The sequence below is a fragment of the Micropterus salmoides genome, unplaced genomic scaffold, assembly GCF_014851395.1.
Source record: "Micropterus salmoides isolate LMB-PRFRI ecotype aquatic unplaced genomic scaffold, ASM1485139v1 Ms_hic_scaffold_3, whole genome shotgun sequence".
Taxonomy (NCBI): Eukaryota; Metazoa; Chordata; class Actinopteri; order Centrarchiformes; family Centrarchidae; genus Micropterus; species Micropterus salmoides.
The window spans coordinates 31537345-31555179 of record NW_024042261.1 but is presented as its reverse complement, the minus strand read 5'-3'; the positions used below and the strand labels follow the sequence as shown (position 1 = coordinate 31555179).

General features: G+C 39.4%; 1 protein-coding gene across 1 annotated transcript; it reads right to left on the bottom strand.

Annotated features, from left to right (window-relative positions):
- Positions 1 to 3210: 3210 nt before the first annotated feature.
- Positions 3211 to 17217, bottom strand: LOC119882997 (nucleolar pre-ribosomal-associated protein 1-like). Its single transcript, XM_038693427.1, is given in 40 exon segments — positions 3211 to 3653; positions 4433 to 4834; positions 4837 to 5010; positions 5762 to 6003; positions 6174 to 6380; positions 6493 to 6602; positions 6836 to 6979; positions 7177 to 7283; positions 7931 to 8042; positions 8138 to 8298; positions 8393 to 8495; positions 8580 to 8748; positions 8834 to 8897; positions 8972 to 9082; positions 9186 to 9373; positions 9479 to 9537; positions 9625 to 9811; positions 9883 to 10087; positions 10286 to 11123; positions 11231 to 11416; positions 11497 to 11715; positions 11810 to 12009; positions 12326 to 12484; positions 12588 to 12726; positions 12856 to 12972; positions 13670 to 13789; positions 13919 to 14031; positions 14140 to 14262; positions 14372 to 14495; positions 14588 to 14761; positions 14882 to 15019; positions 15112 to 15307; positions 15389 to 15519; positions 15622 to 15747; positions 15833 to 15918; positions 16001 to 16097; positions 16197 to 16326; positions 16434 to 16585; positions 16667 to 16806; positions 16999 to 17217. Coding segments are annotated over 40 exon segments (6771 nt in total). The 5' UTR covers positions 17126 to 17217; the 3' UTR covers positions 3211 to 3462.
- Positions 17218 to 17835: the final 618 nt, after the last annotated feature.

The window sequence follows — 17835 nt, the reverse complement described above, 5'->3', positions numbered from 1 at the left end:
TTAGATACACTTGGATCACAAGACGTGACGATGCAGGAAACAAGACAAGAAGATTTTTAACACTATTAAAAGAAATGGAAATGCTGAAATTTATGAGCAGGGTGTTTGGGGTCCTCCCCTAGAAAATTGGAGCATTAAACACTTAATTCTACTCCAATTTATGGAGGAAATGTTAAAATACATACACACTTTATAATATAAAAACATAATATGCATATAATGCAGTAATCAGCTGCTTGTTATTTTTAGCTAATTACTCTATTTAGACAATGCACACTAGTTTCTTCTATATTTAAATTGTATTGCATGTTTTCTTATTGTGCAAATAAACCTTTCTAGAAGCATTTGTCAGTTAATATTTCTGGTGCAAGCTATTTTTCACAACATTTTTTACAAATGCTTTCAAAAAGTGATGGGGACAAACCATTGTTTTGCTTTTCATATGAGGTCAATTCATTATTTGCAAGAGATTAACAAATGTTTTTGACTGTAAAATAGGGTTCATTGCTAAAAGTCATGGGAAACAATGTTTTATCAAATAAAATAACACATAAAACAACGCAGATGTTTGGGGTGACAGCTGCTCTGTCATTGCAGAGGACAGTGATACTAGAGTTTGTCAGTGCTCAGTGCCACAGGCAGTGGTTGGAGGAGCAGCAGGAGCAGAGGACGCAAGAGTAGGAGAGGGAAGCTAATCTGAGGTGTGAGGAGATGCGACAGACAGGAGCTGGTTTGGTTTTAAGCCGAGAGAAAGCCGAAAGAGAGGAGAGGCTGAGGAGGGGGAGGCTCAAGGCAAAGACAGTTAACTGCTGACCTCTTGCTTAATGCAAATTGCAAAACTTATTTGTAAGGACATACTTCTTTGGCTGTTTTATGCAAACTACTGCATGGCTTTACCTGACAAATGTCTTGACACTGAAAACAATATTTTCTCTGTACCTTTTAAAATAAAGAAAATCATTATTTTAATGCAGGCTATTTTATCTCTGTAATAGCTTTTATGTAAATTTTGTGATTAACAGCATATATGCAAATTCATTTTATAAAGGAGTCATTCAATGCAACCCGCAGCCGTTAACAGCCTCAAACAATTTTCTGGATTGGTTGTTTGGAGTTTTACCACTGTGAAATTGTCCAAATCATGTAATATTGCTTGAGGTGTATCATTGTGTAATATTTTTAAAAATGCTTTCAATAGTCCCAGCTATTAGTGAAAAGCACATTATTCTGAATAACATGTTGCATATTTACCATACAGTCCCATGATATTACGTGAGGGAAAGACATACATACATACAGGCAAACATACATAACTAAACAAAATATGAATAAACAAAATATGTATAAGCCATAAGCACACAATCAATGTAACATTGTCTTTTATTGACTCAAATAAATATATTATATATACACTATCCACCAACATCTGAAATTCTAGCCACTGGGGTGACAGTAATGTCGGGTAATAAAAAGAGGAGATTGCTCTTCAAGGAAAGAACCACACTTTGGGTCTTCCTCACCTTTGACCCCCAAGAAGTGATGTGTAATCTGGGTGGAAAGTAGAAATATGCAAGTGATTAGCAGGAAGTGCTGGGATAGGAAATTGAGGCCCTGATATACAGTCTTTACCCTGACCACAGCATGTTGTCCCTACAATTATGGATAGACAATAATTAACCATTTCATGACATGAAATCAACCAATTATAGAATTTGTGAAGCTGTACTTGACAAATGTTTTATTTTATTTTAAGCTTTAACTACCTCTAGACCCTGAATATTGGTCCCCTGTTTCTGTGGGACAATCTTACTGAGACTTAATAAAAGTTATGGAATTTTACTGACCATGGCAGATAGAAAAAAAAGCTCATACATCTTCTGTTTCCGTTGTGTACTTGTGTAGCTGTTATTTTAGAAATCCCGATACAAATTAAAAAAGATTACACCTTCAACTTCACACACGGACGCCCCCTTGTGTACCGGGGTGTGTAGTACTATGACTTTTAACTCCGACCCTTATATATACAGACTATGCTTCCGACCACAAATGTTATAGCTCATACATATAAAGTGATAATAATTTACTATAAAATCTAAGGTGTAATAAGGTGCACCCCATCAGACCCACTCATTCATTGCAACAGAGTAGGCCACTAGGACACACTATTAGGTAGTTTCATTGGTTACTTTAATGTTTTTTCCCCCACACAGTTGAATGGTTCAGTCACGTGCTCCTGTGGCGATACCTGCACACCCATGCGTCTGCTTAAGTCTACAGTCAGAACTGACAAGTGGAGTCCAGCAGACACACATTCATATGGGTGAGGATTAGAGAGCTTTTTATCTAGGTTCACTAAAATACACAAGACTAACTTTCTACAGATGCTAGAAACAACAGAGCTTTTGTTTTTCACAACTGTTAAATGGATCTGAACTTTTTGGAATGAGACAGCATTACTTCTCTCCCAAACTGAGATGATGGCTGTAATGGAGAACTCCACCAGTGAATGGGAATACTATTATGATTATCTTGATGTGATTGTGGATGAGAGCAAGCTGAAATACAATAAATGTAAGTTTTATCCTTTACATATTTTGTAAATTATTTAATTTAATAAATTTGTCTGTATCTTGTCTTACATAAGGATAACAGCAATTTTCCCTTTCAGACTCAATTGTAATAATATTTTGGATCATTCTGGCTGCTTTTGTGGGATTCCTCTTTCTCAGTTTGAATCTAATGTCTTGCAGTGGAAACTTGCCAAGGTAAGTGTGATGCATAATCTTCCAAAATCTGCCTTAAATGGAAGGTTTACTAACAGAAACACTGAAATATACATATACACATGTACTAAATTAGATAGTCACAAAACTCTACTTCTCTACTCTACATGTTCTTATTACTGCAGGTATCACAGATCCAAAATCAAAGGAAGTCACAGAACATCGACTGCTTGCCCTGACGGATGTGAACAAAAATGTTAAAAATTGAGGTGATGGACACTCATTTAAAATCTGAATGATGGGAAAATAGTAGCCAATGATTCTGCTTTCTTCCCATATCACTGAATACCTACAAACTGCAAGGCTACATTAAATGAAATGTTATCTAACTATTATCCTTTAGCAGTTTGTGTACATGTGTCCTATATGTTAAAGTACAAGGAGAGCAAAGGTATATTATTGTGCTTCATCAATAAGGCAGCTTTACGGCATTGAATCAAATTTCTTTAATTAAGTCTACAACACCTTCTTTAAATTTAGCATACAATTACAGTTTTGAAGTGAGGTAATGCAGGAACCAAATGTTAAAAAAAAAAAAACATTCACAAATTTGTAACAGATCTGTAAATCAACATTTTATAACAGAATTTTATAAAATATCTTCAGTAAAATGAAATAATACAAGCTTTCTTGTTATTAAGTCTACTTCAAAGAACATAGTAGTGTTCAGATGTCATATCTAATTCTTCATGGTGATGATGTCATTACAGATGGCTCTGATGGCTGTTTGAGTCAGTGATGATTTGGATGCTTTCTGTCTCTTACACCTGGCTCTGGTCACCAAACTCACATGAGACAGGAACAGCTCTGCTGATGTGGCTCCACTCCACAACTCATGGATGTACAGCGACAACAGCAATAGCCCTGCTTCTGGAAAGGAGAAAACAAGATTTTATTTACATAACATATGACAACTGAGTCATCTTCTTACAAGATGTAATTATCTGGCTTTCAACATAGGTTCCATAATGTAAGACTATTTAAACATCTATAAATTATCCTCATCAAGTAGGCATGTCAGAATCAGATTTCTCCTCCATGCTTATTGCAAAAGTGGCACATATCACGCTATATAATTAAGCTGATTTCTAGTAATGTGCAAAATGACTGAATTATTTGTACGAGCACCACCACATTAACATTAAGTGTATGAAGGGAACAACAATAAATGTTGCAAAACTTAACAATGTCTATTCACTTTCATAGTCCACTGCTGAATTGGCAAAAGTACAATATAGGACACATATATGTGATTTCTTTCATTCGATTCGAAGTTTAATAGTAAAAAACATTCTTGCAGTGTAGGAAGTCCTGGATCCAGATCTACATTAAAAAATAATTACTTGTTCATTGGGGCAGAGCCCAACATTTCACCAAATTTCATGAAAAGTTATTGATAATCTTGGACCCTTAAATCATTTTACATCTTAATATCATATTTGAAATTTAATTTCTGGTCCAGCTTGCTTAAACATTGGATAACAAAATCTCTGAGACTCCAGCATGTCAATGCTACAACATATATCATTTATGGGGTGGGAAAGTGAGCTTTTAAGTGAGGTAAACTATTGTTACAATACTGATATAGTATTGTTTGTCTGCACACTAGCAGTCGTAGACAGAATCAATAAATAAGGTCAGGCTCTTACCACGGCGAGACTGATCATGTGTGGCTTCTAGCAGGCAGGCAGAGATGACTGCCTGATGCAGCACTGGAAGGCAGTCTTGGGTCTCTAATAAGTTTACCATAATTTTGGTAAAGAGCTGGAAAGTTTCCATTCTTGCTGAAATGCTGGAGTGACACTGAGCTTCAAAGGCCTGATGGTAAAGTCGAAGAAGGTCTGCTTTCCAGCCAGGATCTAGTAACACAACATCCACAATTTCCCTGTGTTTTATCACAGCCTTTTCAACCCAGTGCAAGAATTCTTTTGTTCTGTTTTCATCATACAAGTCCTCCAACATGCACCTCAGGGACCACTTGGTGAGCAGGTGCGCTGTATCACCGGCCAATCGAGTGGGATCTAGTTTGTCTCTTGGCTGAGCCGGCTGGGGTTCAGAGAGGGAAACACAGGCTCCCAGTGAACAAAGATGCCGCTGAGGTCAAATTTACACGCTACCAGGAGACTCTCTTCTTGTTTCTCAGTCTCAGCATCTTCTGCCATGTCCTCTTTTTGTGTGCGGGCTTTGGAAAAGGAGCCTTTACCTCGGGTCTTATCCTTCCCCATCCCTGAGGAGGAAGATGAACAAAACTGTTTGCTGTCAAAGATAAAAGATTTAGATGACTGACTGATTGATATGATTTAGATACTGTGATATGGAACCAAGCTCTAAATTCTCCACTGTTTGTAATGTTAAAACAAGGTGTGCATGTACTGACATGTGCTCTTACGGTACAGTGTGGCAGGGTGCAAACTTTCTAACATGGGCTTGGCTTCAATGGAGGCCCTGAAAGCCTAATATCAAATATTAATCATAAATTGTGGGAATTAATGTCAGTTTTTCTGACTCTATGTTTTTTATTTAAATGCTATTTAAATGCTTTAAATACATCAGAAATAGTGTAGATAAAACAACTTGTGAAAAACATTAATTAGGAAGTAATTATATCTCAATTACAAACACTGCCACAAAGTGGGTCATATTAGGTTGTCATGATGTCAGTACCAATACATAGTATAAGTCTGTCATGTTCATGTTGTTGAGTTTCACCTTATGATTGCTATTTCTCTTTGCTGATGCCTTTTGTTGAAGTTTGGCAGATGTTATCATTTTGGAATTTCTGTAAAACTCATGAAAAGGCTTACTTCAAGGCTTCTGACAAATACGTATCAATCCGTTATGAACACCACTGCAGCACTGTTAATAATAGTTCTCCTTTTCCATTACATGTATTTTGTCCCCTCCCCTTTGGCAGAAAAGCAACCATGACAACATTTTCTTGGTATGAATTTGTTGAAGATACATTTAATGGCACTCACCCAACAATTCCTTGACTTTGTGCTTTTCAGACAAGGCTTGTAATTGGGTAAGGAGTGCTGTATCGCGGGACAGTGAGGCCCAGGAGAGAAGCAGAGCGAGGGCTTCAGTACAAGAGAGAGGCTGTGGGTGGAGTGTTAGCCAGTCAGCCTGCTTGTTAACATTGAGAGCGGTCTCACGATGCTTCAGCACAGAGCAAAGCGTCTGTAGAAACAGGCTGAGCTGAGCGGCCTTCACATGCAACCTGACAGGAGGAGATCAAACAAACACTGACATCCTTGACCAAAAGACATTAACATTTTTTTTTTTTTTTGCTGACATCTCAACTTTTGTCAGCAGTGCAACTTATCATTACAAGTTTTGGGTCAAGTACTTGAAGAGTGACTTGAAACTTTAACAAGCAATAGTTTTTACCTGAGGTGTCTGCTGATAGTTAATGCCACAGACAGGAATTCACTGATTAGTGGGAGTGGGAGACACTTGACTGAGCTCTGAGATTTCTCCTCTGCAGATGAGGAGTTCTTGGCTCCATCCACCTCCTTCTCCTTCTGCCCAAGATTAGTAAACCACAGCACATGGAGTAGATCTATGATGGCACTTAGCAGCTGCTGGTCTAGATTCCTGAGGAGAATAATAAGTACAGACTTATGTAGAAAATACAACACTGGCTCGAGAGATTATTATAGTAATAGTAAAAGTCAAAATTAATACTGGACCTTACTCTCAAGCTTACCTTTTTTCAACCACCTGTATTATCCAGGTTAGGAGCCCACAGCTCTTGGTGAGGTTATAAGCTGCTCTGGTCACACGGGTGGCCTTGCACAACACCCTAATAATCTGTGCCTAGAGGGGAGATACATGTGAAATAAATGCATATTAGACATAACTCCATTTATTTGTTTTCTTATGAAATGCATTTCAGAGCATAAACCTGCTTATCAATCTGTTCATTCGTATGCTTAATTTTAGACTGTTCTGGTCTTCGTTTATAAATTTCTTCATAGTTTTAGTTTAGTTTGTCATCTGTCTTGACTCCACTGCTAATATGTTGCATCTTTGTGATTCCCAGTGTGTACCTGGCAGTGTTCATCACACAGAGGGCTGCTGCTGAATCCTAAAAGGGTTTGAAAGATGCCTTGTTTTTCACACAATTCATAGCAGTGTCCATCACTTATTCCTTCCTCCAGCACGCTCAAGATCCACTCACGTTCCATTTTATGCTGCCGGGGAAAAATAGACAGTGAGTCATACTCCCGTGGCTGACACCCGCTTCATAGAAACAGATAACATCAGTCTAAAAAAAAAACCTGAGCTAGGCAAGACAAACAGATGAAGGCTAAATGATGTTGACACAAGAAAAGCTTATTTAGGACAGAAAACAGCAACAATGTTTTCAGCTCTTTATATAATACTTTACCTCCAAATCAAAGCCATAGAATAGCTTGAAGAACTCAGGTACTCTTCTGAAGTCCAAACTCTGATGGGACAGCAGAAACCTGTTTAACACCACATACATGTGGTCCTCTGGGAAATCACACAAAACAACGAAAAAGGTCAATGATCCTGAGGACAGTATTGGTTATACAGCAGGCAATACTAAAATGTATAACTGTATACACATGTATATAGAATGTTAATACAGATACGATTTTGATATTTGAGGATTTTAAAATATTCCAGTATTTCAGCTGATATTTTTAATTTTTTTTCTTCTTTTCACAAACGCATAACATAAACAACGATTATCTTTTTTTATTGTTATAAATATTATATACAAAAGTACAGCTGATTAAGTCAGCTGATTTTTATGGTGTTCAGAACAGTGTGTTACCAACAGGGGAGTTGAAGAGTGCCATCTGGTGGATGAACCATGCAATGTGCTTATAATATGACTGAAGAATCCATCTTCAGTCTCTCCGTGTCTTATTTATTTGTTATAAACATAGATACCGATCTATCTGCAATAACTTCATATACTACATAGAATTGCAACATACAGAACTTACAAAAAGATTTTTAAAAATTCTACATCTACTTTGCTGCCTTCTTGATGAAGCTCCTTCTCAGTTTGAAAAGTTGAAACATGTCCTAAACAAATATCCTTAAGTAAACACTGGGTGAAATCACTCTGATCAGGCACTACCGTCGTGCAAGTTTTCAGGTTTACACACCAGGTTTTAGCATCTGCTGGGCCACTTTGGTGATGTAAGTGGTCAGGACAAATGGAAGTCTTTGATTTTGCTGCCGGATTCCGTTCTTCACTGTATCCATCAAGTACAGAAGCTATTTGATAAAAAACAAGCTCATCAGTCTTTCTGAAGGTGATTATCACACATACAATGTTTAAAAAGTCACACGCCACCCCCTTGACATTTTACCTGTCTCTTCTCTCTGAACCGAGCACCCTCCAGGTGTTGGTAGAAGCAGCTTAGCACATGATACGCCGCCGCTCTCACTTTTGGGTCGTAACTACTTAGAGCCATTACCGTTACTCCAAGGGCATGGCTGGATACAAACTTAAGGCAGTCAATCACACACTCTGTCACACAGAAATGGGAAAAAATCTAACATTAATAAAGCAGTGATAACCCTTACTGATTAGGAGCGATAACACAGCAATGAAAGATACTCACCTGGCCGCAGTATGGTGCTGAACAGAGGCAAAAGAAAAACGGGATCATACAAATTCCCATGGTCCTTTACTGCATTGTTAGAGTACAGCAGCTCCTTATCTTCCTATAAGAGAGAAACAATTTGATATCACAGATTCATCCAAATAACAAATAATATATTTTCTGAAATGTGAAATAAAATATCGACCTGCAGGATGATTCTGCGTTGCTGGGGAAAGTGTGCAATTGTCTGGAGCATCCTGTCAGTTTTCAGCAGGGCCAACAGGTCGTCTGAGCTCGCCTGCTTCCACAGGGAAGCTCCCAGACTTTTCCTGGTCTTGTGGTGCTCCACAGCTGCTGGGCCCCACAAGAAGGATCTGCAGTTCAAAACTCATATTGAGTGTTTGCAAATACAAAGTACACTTGTTGCACTTATAACATACACATATGAATGTAACTTACTGAAATTTCAGCAGACTGACATTGTTTTTTTCATATTCCTGAAGAAGCAGTAATAGTTTCTGATCTGCAAACCAAAACAAGATGTGAGAGGAAAGAAAGACTACACAAACACAAAAATACTTAGTTTTCCTGTTATACCTGAAGTACTCAGTGTGACTCCATATGCTCCCAAAAGTACAACAAAGTGATTGATGTTACAGACTGTTGGGCATTTCTTCACCAAACCGAGAAGTAGGGACACTAACGCTTCTGAAACGACAACAAAATAGAGTGTTTGTGTTCATCGTGTTCAATCGAGGGATAAGGCTTCAGGTTAGTTATTTCATGTCCCCATTCTATTCTCCATGTGTACCTTTAGCCTGACACCTGCTAGGATCTTCATCAGAGTCCAACATGGTGGACAGGAACAGGGAATGGCTGCTGGTCATCATGTGAAGGGTGGACAAAGGTATCAGATCCTTCTGGGCTCCACTGCCACCGTAAATAACTTCCAACAGGTTGCTCAACGTGTTCAGAAAGTTGTGATCTCTGTAGCGATATCTACAGTGGAAGAATGTCTATTACGTCATTGGTTACAAAAAGATATCTCTGATGTGATGCTCTGGAACAAAAATCTAGCAAAATGTATTTAGACAAATATCTCACTTCAGTCCATTCTTGACAAAACTGTTCCATTCAGATGCAGTGATGTCTTCAGCTGATGTCTGTGCAAAGAATACAAATTATGAAATGCATGAAGTAAAAACAGTACAGTATACAGTGTACAGTATGTGTGAGGAAAATAAACCCACTAGGAGTTGCTGCAGTCTTCCCAGGATGCTTTGCTCCTGCTCTGACGAGGAAGTAACCTGAACTTTAGAGTGACTGTAAGTGGCGATGAGACACTTGATGGCAGCAGTGGTGACCGACTTCCTCCAGGTTTCTTGTTCTTCTGGGCTATCAGCCAGTTTCTCAGTGATGACATCTATTAGTTGCCACCTGGAAGAGAAAACAATATTTAGCTAATAAGTTTGTGATACTGATCATTTAAGAGTATTAAGAGTTAATACCTTTCAAAACTGTCCACTTCTTGAAGAGCACTGGGCAGACTGTTGATCAAGTCCCTGGTGTCTTTGATGTTTGAAGTGAGCTTGATCAGACTGGCTAGTGTTTCAGCAAGCTGGGCTCCGGAGTCTTCTGTCAGGTTTCCCAGAACACACTGGGACAATTTGGCAAGCAATGCTTGCTTCAAGGTTTTTAAAACTGCTTTTTGCACTATAAAAACACAGCAATTAAGCATATTTAAATTACTTAACACATGGATTTCTTTTAAATACGTTTTCCTCATTATTTGAAACTTTGGCCACTTTTAACATGAACATCCGACATTCGAACATTATAGATATGACAGAAAATACGGAAAAGCATAATAGGTCACCATTAAGACAATAGAGAACTTGTTTTAGAACAAACCATCTTTGGGCCTGACAGGATCCTCTCGACTTGCAACTTGTAGGTAGGTGTTGATTAGTGGAAGGAATGTTTTTGTCTGGTTAGAGAGCTTCTCCATATTTGTTGACTCTAGGCACCACATCTCAAAGCAGAGGCGGTGTGTGGAGCAGTTCTGTAGCAACAGAGAGCTGATGGCCTGAGTGTGTGGGAGAGGCGACCGGAGACAATACAACAGCACATCTGTGTGGATGAGCTTGGCACTGCCTGGCTCACTAGACAGAGTCTGCAGCAGGAAGGCCTCCAGTGCAGGGCTGGAACAGGACAGCAGCAGGGTGCCCAGGCCATGGAGGTGTGCCCAGGACAAAAAGATACTGTGGTCCTGGGAAGAGTTAGCTTTAGTTTCTGTGAGGATCTGCACAGCTGCATGACCATAGACACTAAGCTCTGCTTGTGTGCCCTCACTGCTGGGGGAGATTAGGCTCTCCTGGGGGAGGAGTAGCAACTTGGAGACCACCTCTCTCAGATTACAGGAGTCCATGTAGCTGTGCAGAGACAGGAGGGCCTGGAAAGGCTGGGACTGCTTCTTTACAGCCTGGGTGCCCTTCTCCATCAGTTCCTTGAGCACAGCTTTTTTTATAGTGGCCATGTAGCCACAAATAAGCTCCAGGTGACCCAGATCACAGAGAGTAGGGGTGCTAATCTTCAGCAAGGCCAGAATGTCATCATTCAGCTGAGCACACAGGTGCTTTAGTCTGACTGGGTTCAGAGTGTGAGGAGGCAAAGCAGCCAGCTCCAGAGCCAGAAACCACTGCTCAAAACATGGATGCTTGAAGATGGAGGTAAGTGCAGAAAGCAGGATCTAAACACAGAGAGTGCCATATTACACTCCGTAATTCTAAAAATAGTAGAATTAAACTTGATAACATGTTTGGTCATAGTTTAAACAGAGTTTAACTTTTCCCCAACCTGCTCTTTATTGGCTTCTCCCGTGGACAACTGGTTGATTTCCATGAAGAGCTCTGATCCTTCTTGGGAGTTCTCTGCTACTGGCTCAGAGTTTGGGGTCTCCTGAAAGGCTTGTAGTTTGGTCACCAAATCCCGGAGTATTCCCATTAAGGTCTTCAGAGGGGCAGTTCCTATGTCTTTGGAGAACTGTGCAGAAGGATATGATGTGCTGTGTCTATTTTTAACATAGTAATTTACTGTGTGGTAAGATTGTTCTTTGCTCTTACCGTGCCAATGTTTTCCACTGTTGATTTTATGTAGAGTAAGATCTGCTTGATTGCTACTGGAAACTCAGTCATCAACATGGAAGCGAGAGTTCCTTCCACATTCTTCCTGAAGGCGTCCTCAAGCAAAGTGCTCAGTCCTTTGCTATACGCAGCTTTCAGCAGTGCAGTGAATGAAATGGGGGTTGGCAATCCCTTTGAAAGGCATTCTGAGGACTTAAACTGTGAAAAATAGAACCATTATTTTCTACATAAAGAAATTACAAGTGTATCACCCTTTCAGTTAAACAATCTCTTCTTTCCACCAAAAACTAACCAGTTCCTCCCGGCACTGCTGTGGTAGCCATTTGGAGTAATACTGATGAAGTTGTATTATGGAGTGATGAGGAGAAGCAGAGAGTTCTGAGGACACCAGCTCTTTATCGTACTGCAGCAGAGCCAGACAGAGAGGGAGGGGCTCTCTCTGACAGTGCAGGACATCTGAAAGCACTGCAGACAAGTATTCATACACCACCCCTGAGGAAAGAAAAGACAGATGGTTATCAACATTACAACATATCACACAATTAGCTGTGAAATATTTATCAGTACGGAGAAAGAACAGGATTTTTTCCAGGCATGAGTTGCATGTTTAATGCAGCATATTACATACTGCCAAGCCGCAAAAGAAATGTCTTTAGGTGTGCATCAACTATAAAACATTTCAGTCTATGTATTCATTTTCAACATTGTGACTACCAACTTAAAAAACACAAAAAACACTTATTTTTCCACAAGTGGATCCACTTTCAACATTTTACTACTCATCCCTATCAAGGCAGAAATACTTTACCCTTGTCTGCAGGCAGTTTGTTTCGGGCCTCCAGAGCAGCAGGTACCACCACACTGAAGGGGAAGGTCTGGATAATGAGGTCTTCACTCAGACATGGCCCGAACTGCTCCATCTCACCTTCACTACCCTCCATAATGACATCCAGCATATCTAAGACATCTAGAAGACATCGTCAGATTGAAAAAAAAAAAAAATCAAGTTTCACACACATGTTAATGGCTGGAAGAAATTTACTTTGATTCTTTGACCTTTATATACTCACCATCAATGTGTGAGACTGGGGTACTGGTATTGTCGCCCTCCTGGCTACTCAGGTTAGCTTGCAGGTAAGCTGCCTCCTGGACCAGACTGGCAACTTTATCTGTGTATGTGTAAGAATTGCAGACCAGTTTCACCAACACCTAGAGCAAGAGAGCAAGAGTTGATTATCAATTATAACTACTACATCATGATTCAAAATGTCTTATTTTGTCTAACCAACAGTATAACAGAAATGTTGAGATTTAAAAAGACAGACGAGATGGCCTCACCCTCTCCAAGAACTGGATGATGGTCTCTTGTTGGTTTGGCTCTACTCTAGCCAGCTGGTCGAGCCACAGCTCAAGCTCTGCCCAGGTGTACTCAAACACCCCACTGTCCTTCAGCACCTGAATACAAGGCAGGAAACACAAAACAGCGGTCACTTTTTCACTAAAACTGAGTTTTAGCAATACTGTTGGAAGAAATCTGGTAGCTGAAGAACTGCTAACATATCTTCTAGAAATTATGCTGTGCCTTCAGGTGAAATAATACATTTTTGGAACTTTTACTCTTGATAACTAATAGATGATGAACTTGGGCTAATGTTTTCAAAAAGTGTATTTAAGCTTTTTTATTTTGTTGATTATGTGTCTTTCTAATGTACTAACAGTGGGGTAATTGTTAAACAATTATCACATCTCATGTCTGCCTGGTTGGAAGATTTGAAGTCACTTCTAAATATATCTATGTCTCACATTTAGTGCAGGCTGAAAATAATAATAATAATCATCTTTATTTGTAGAGCACTTTTCAAAAACAAGTTACAAAGTGCTTTAACAAGTGTAAAGACAATAATACCCAAGAGACAATAATACAAAAACAATACAAGATAAAAGCATGAAAACATTGAAAAGACTAAAATACACATTTAAGATAAATATAAAATTAGTAAAACACAATAAAATAAAAGGGATAAAATAAAGTCAAATAAGATCGGGAAAGGCTCTCCTATAAAAGTATGTTTTAAGAAGGGACTTAAAGGAGTTCACTGACTCAGCCGACCTGAAAACAAACATGCAGAGGAAAATAAGAAATGTTCCTTACTTTCAGAACAAGCATCTGTGTGGAGGTTTTTAGGTGGCTGCTGCTGCTGCTGACAAACATCTTGAGAAGCAGGTAAAGTACTGACTTCTCTCCAGATGATGATTCTGTATCTGCAACATCCTGGGGAGAAAATCAATATACAACACATTAGAGACAAGGCTGAAATCAACACAAATCAAGGCCATCTAAACAAAAAACACTGAATAAGGCAAGTATAAATAGTGAAATAAAACAGTGTAACTTCTTCACCTGTATGCGGAACCAGGAGAACTTGCTTGCAGGGAGCTCTAAGGCCAACTGTAGTATCTGATATTGCAAAACTGGGGCAACTTCTTCCCTTATTCCTTTTTCTGACACAATCCCTGGAGAGGTTAAAAAACAACAACTTTGAAGGCTTTGTTTAAGAACCACCAGCATCTTACTCCAAACAAATAACTTATATATGAACTCAATGATAACAAAAGCATCACCTTTTAAGAGCTTGCTGAAGTCAAATTTGCACTGGCTAACCAGATGTGGCACTACTTTCTGGTAAAGACATATGACCTGAAGAATCAGAGCCTTCAGCAGGATAACCTCAGCTGTCTCAGCAACTGCTCAACATAAAGAAAAACAGTCGATCAAATGTCTTTGCTGGCCATACCCTTTGTTTTAGAGGACTGATTAGAATACACAAGATATGTGTATCGTAAATGTTATTACCAGGCACTTCGTTTTTATTTTCTGTCTGTTCTTCAGCTTTGGTCTTTTTTTCTTCATCATCCGTCTTTTCCTTTTTACTAAGAGACTGCCACTTTGCAACTACACTCGTCATATCTGGCAAAATCTGGAAAAGAGCATGAAAAGTGGAGACATGGGTTCTTTAACAATACATCATAACTATTTGTGGTTATTAAGACAGCACGTTCCTGAGCTTACCTTGCTGAGTGTCTCCCTGTATTGCTGCACCAAGTCCCCCATCATATCAGGAGTGTATACATCTGAACTGTGCCACTCAGACTTATGCAAAATGTACTCCATATTCTTATTGGCTCTTTTCAAGATGAAATTCATCATGGACAGAGTTGTGAGCTGCACTGCTGTGTTGGCAAGCTGTCAGATACAAGAGGAGATATTCTGACAATATATGACAAAGTAGAGTACATTTTAAGTGTTTTGCATTCCTTTAGCTACAGCACTGATTATTTTATTTTAGGAGCCATAGTCACTTACACTGAGGCCTTGTGTGAAGAAGGCCTTGTTACAGACTGGAGGAAGAGAGATCACCATAATCATGGAGAGCAGGCGAGGGAGAGGGATGACCTCGCGAGTTTGGAAGACTGTGGATATCTCTGGCTGGGCCTCGTAGATCTGACATATGAAAATGATTCATTTTTTTTGTTAAACAGACAAGCTAAATATGAGCTAACACTGAAGAAGTCAGACATACTTTCAAGCATTACCTTTTTAAGTAATTTGACATTGTCCTGCCAAGCACTTTTGAGGCGGGGTGTGTATGAATACTGAGTCTCCTGAAAGTATCTGGCCAGCATGTCAGGGCTAGATTTCAACACATTCACTACCAGCTCTGCCACCAATTCATCCTCTGTGGCCTGCTTCAGCCCCACCAAGAACTGAAGTAAAACAATGTTACCAGCCCTGGAAAAATGTTAAATCCTATGATCAGCATGAGGAGTTTCCAGAACAGTACAAGGTAAACTTCACACATTGATTACTTACCTGCCAGCTGTGCCAAAGCTGGCATCATGAAAGCTGATACCATGCTTACGAGAGCAACACAGGTCAAGAAGGAAACTGTGAACAAGATCCCGGATGACAGATATACCCGCATGCTCTGAGTCTTCTGCCATCTTAAAGAAAATGAATACAATTTAGACCCACTGGTTGAAAAGCAATTTTGGATAACAGAGACTTTGTTTCATCGACCACAAGACAAAAAGCAAATAACGCACTCTGTTATCATCAGTGGTTGCATCCTCAATCCCATTCCATTTATACAGAGATGCTATGTTGGCCAATACAGCAGGTGTGAAAAAACGCACTTTCTGTGTTTTACTTATGGCCTTGTTTAGTACAACCTGTAGCAAGACAAAAAACAACAAATATTTATCAAATCCATAAATTGATTTTTTAAATGGAAAGTGTGAACTGCTGAGCACTTACTCTAGTCTTCAGTGTGGACACAATCAGATTGACTGTGGTCATCCTCTCCTCCTTCAGACCTGTACTCAGGATCTCTGGCAAAAGTTCTGACACACCAAATTAACATGTCATCAACACAGTGGGGATAAGAATATGTTAAGTAAATTTGAATCCATATATAACGATTACCTTTTATTTCTAATATTTGTCCAACTGTATCATTATCACCAGACACCAAAAAGGACAGCACAAACTGGATAAAAGCCATGCGGACATCAGGTCTTCCCTGGAGAATTTGCAAAGAAGAATGTAAGCATACGTGTCTACAGAACACAACAACTCCAACACACGCTGGAAACCAAAAAAGGCAAGTGCTACAAGACACCTTCTTATCCTTTCTCTTTGCCAGTCCAGACAGAGCTTTATTGATGTGAATGTGACTTAGGACCTCTCTTGCAGCTTCTGGACCTTGAGACACCAAGGCGGACAGGAGACTGAGGCACTGACGGACAAACCTGTGCACAACGGAAAACACAACATTAGGGTCAAGGGCAGAAGGGACATTTTAAAATGTGCTGAGGACGGACATTTGAAGTCCTTGTATTGAAGTCATTACACCAACCTGTGATTTTCTGAATTGAAAGATCCCTGTAGAAGTTTCATGTAGCTAGAAAGCGTCTTTTTCACAATAGCGTTGCCAACCACGTTGAAGTGGGACAGGTCACTGGCTGTCCTTAGAAGGATCATCTCCAAGCTCTGAAAAATCAGCATCATCTAGACAGAAGCAAGACTGGATTAGAGCTTTATTTGTCCAAAGACCCAGTCAGTCCCATCCCCTGAGAAAATTGAGCTTACCTCACTCTCTATGTGCTTCTCTGTCTCTAACAATTTGAATATTTCTGCACACTCCATAGAGATTTTGATGTAACCCTCAACCACATCATACAGATCAGAGCATGGCAGCTTCTTAGCGGTTGATATGAATGTCTCCAGTCCTGCAGACGACAAGAAGCAAGAATTAGCCAAAGCAAAAGAGGCGATCACTGCGGACACGCGAGCAAGAAAGACGCGGTGCTCAAATACTGACGGCAAAATAGAGGATAGCTAAATAACGTTAAATTAATAAATGGATAAATCCCTATGACTATCACTTCTATGAAATGTGTGAGACAAACATATACACTCACCCTTCATGGCTGTGGTGGGTTCCTTTAGCATAGCTTTAAATATAGTCCCATTGAACTCCGGAACTTTTTCTTTTTTCACCGGAGTGTTTGACTCCGCCGAGTCTTCGCTGTGGCGCTTTTTACCCATTTTATCATGGGTAAAACAGATAATAGAGAATTTGTTTTTCTGTCACAGTGACCCACGTTGCGGTGTAAACAGAAAGCGGTCCAACAAAGTTGTCATCCGGTCGGAAACGTTTGCTGCTGAACTTTAGTTCCGCATTCACTCTCGTCTGCTTACTTGAAAGGAGACTTTTTCTTTCTCCTTTCTTTCCCCTTTTCTATCCTTTAATAGCTCTATAGCTAAAGTTGCATCACTACTAAATAACGGATAATGCTGTTAATACCTCGTGAATATATACCTGCTATGTTTTATTATTCATATTTATGCCTAAAAACCGACTTGAAAGCTATTCTCTTGAGAAATGACCAGGCACAAATACACGCTGTGCTAAATACTCACGATAAAGAGTTGCATGAACAGGTGAACTTTCAATTTATATTTGATAACGTTTAAATTTTACTTCATCATTTCTAGTAAACCTGCTTGTACTTCCTCTCACAATATAGGCCTATAGCTTAGTATAACTGAGTTCAAGATTTTGAAGGAGACCTTTATCAATAAAAAAGATAGATTGTAGTTTTCTTCTTGTTGCTAGTGAGGATCAGTCTACTTTTTCATATAGTACTACACATGATAAGTACAATATATGTCTCTTGTAATGAAACGCAAAGCACAATGATAAACTGCATCCAGGTGTTTTAAGGCAGAGTGAACAGCAAGTGAATAAAGGATCT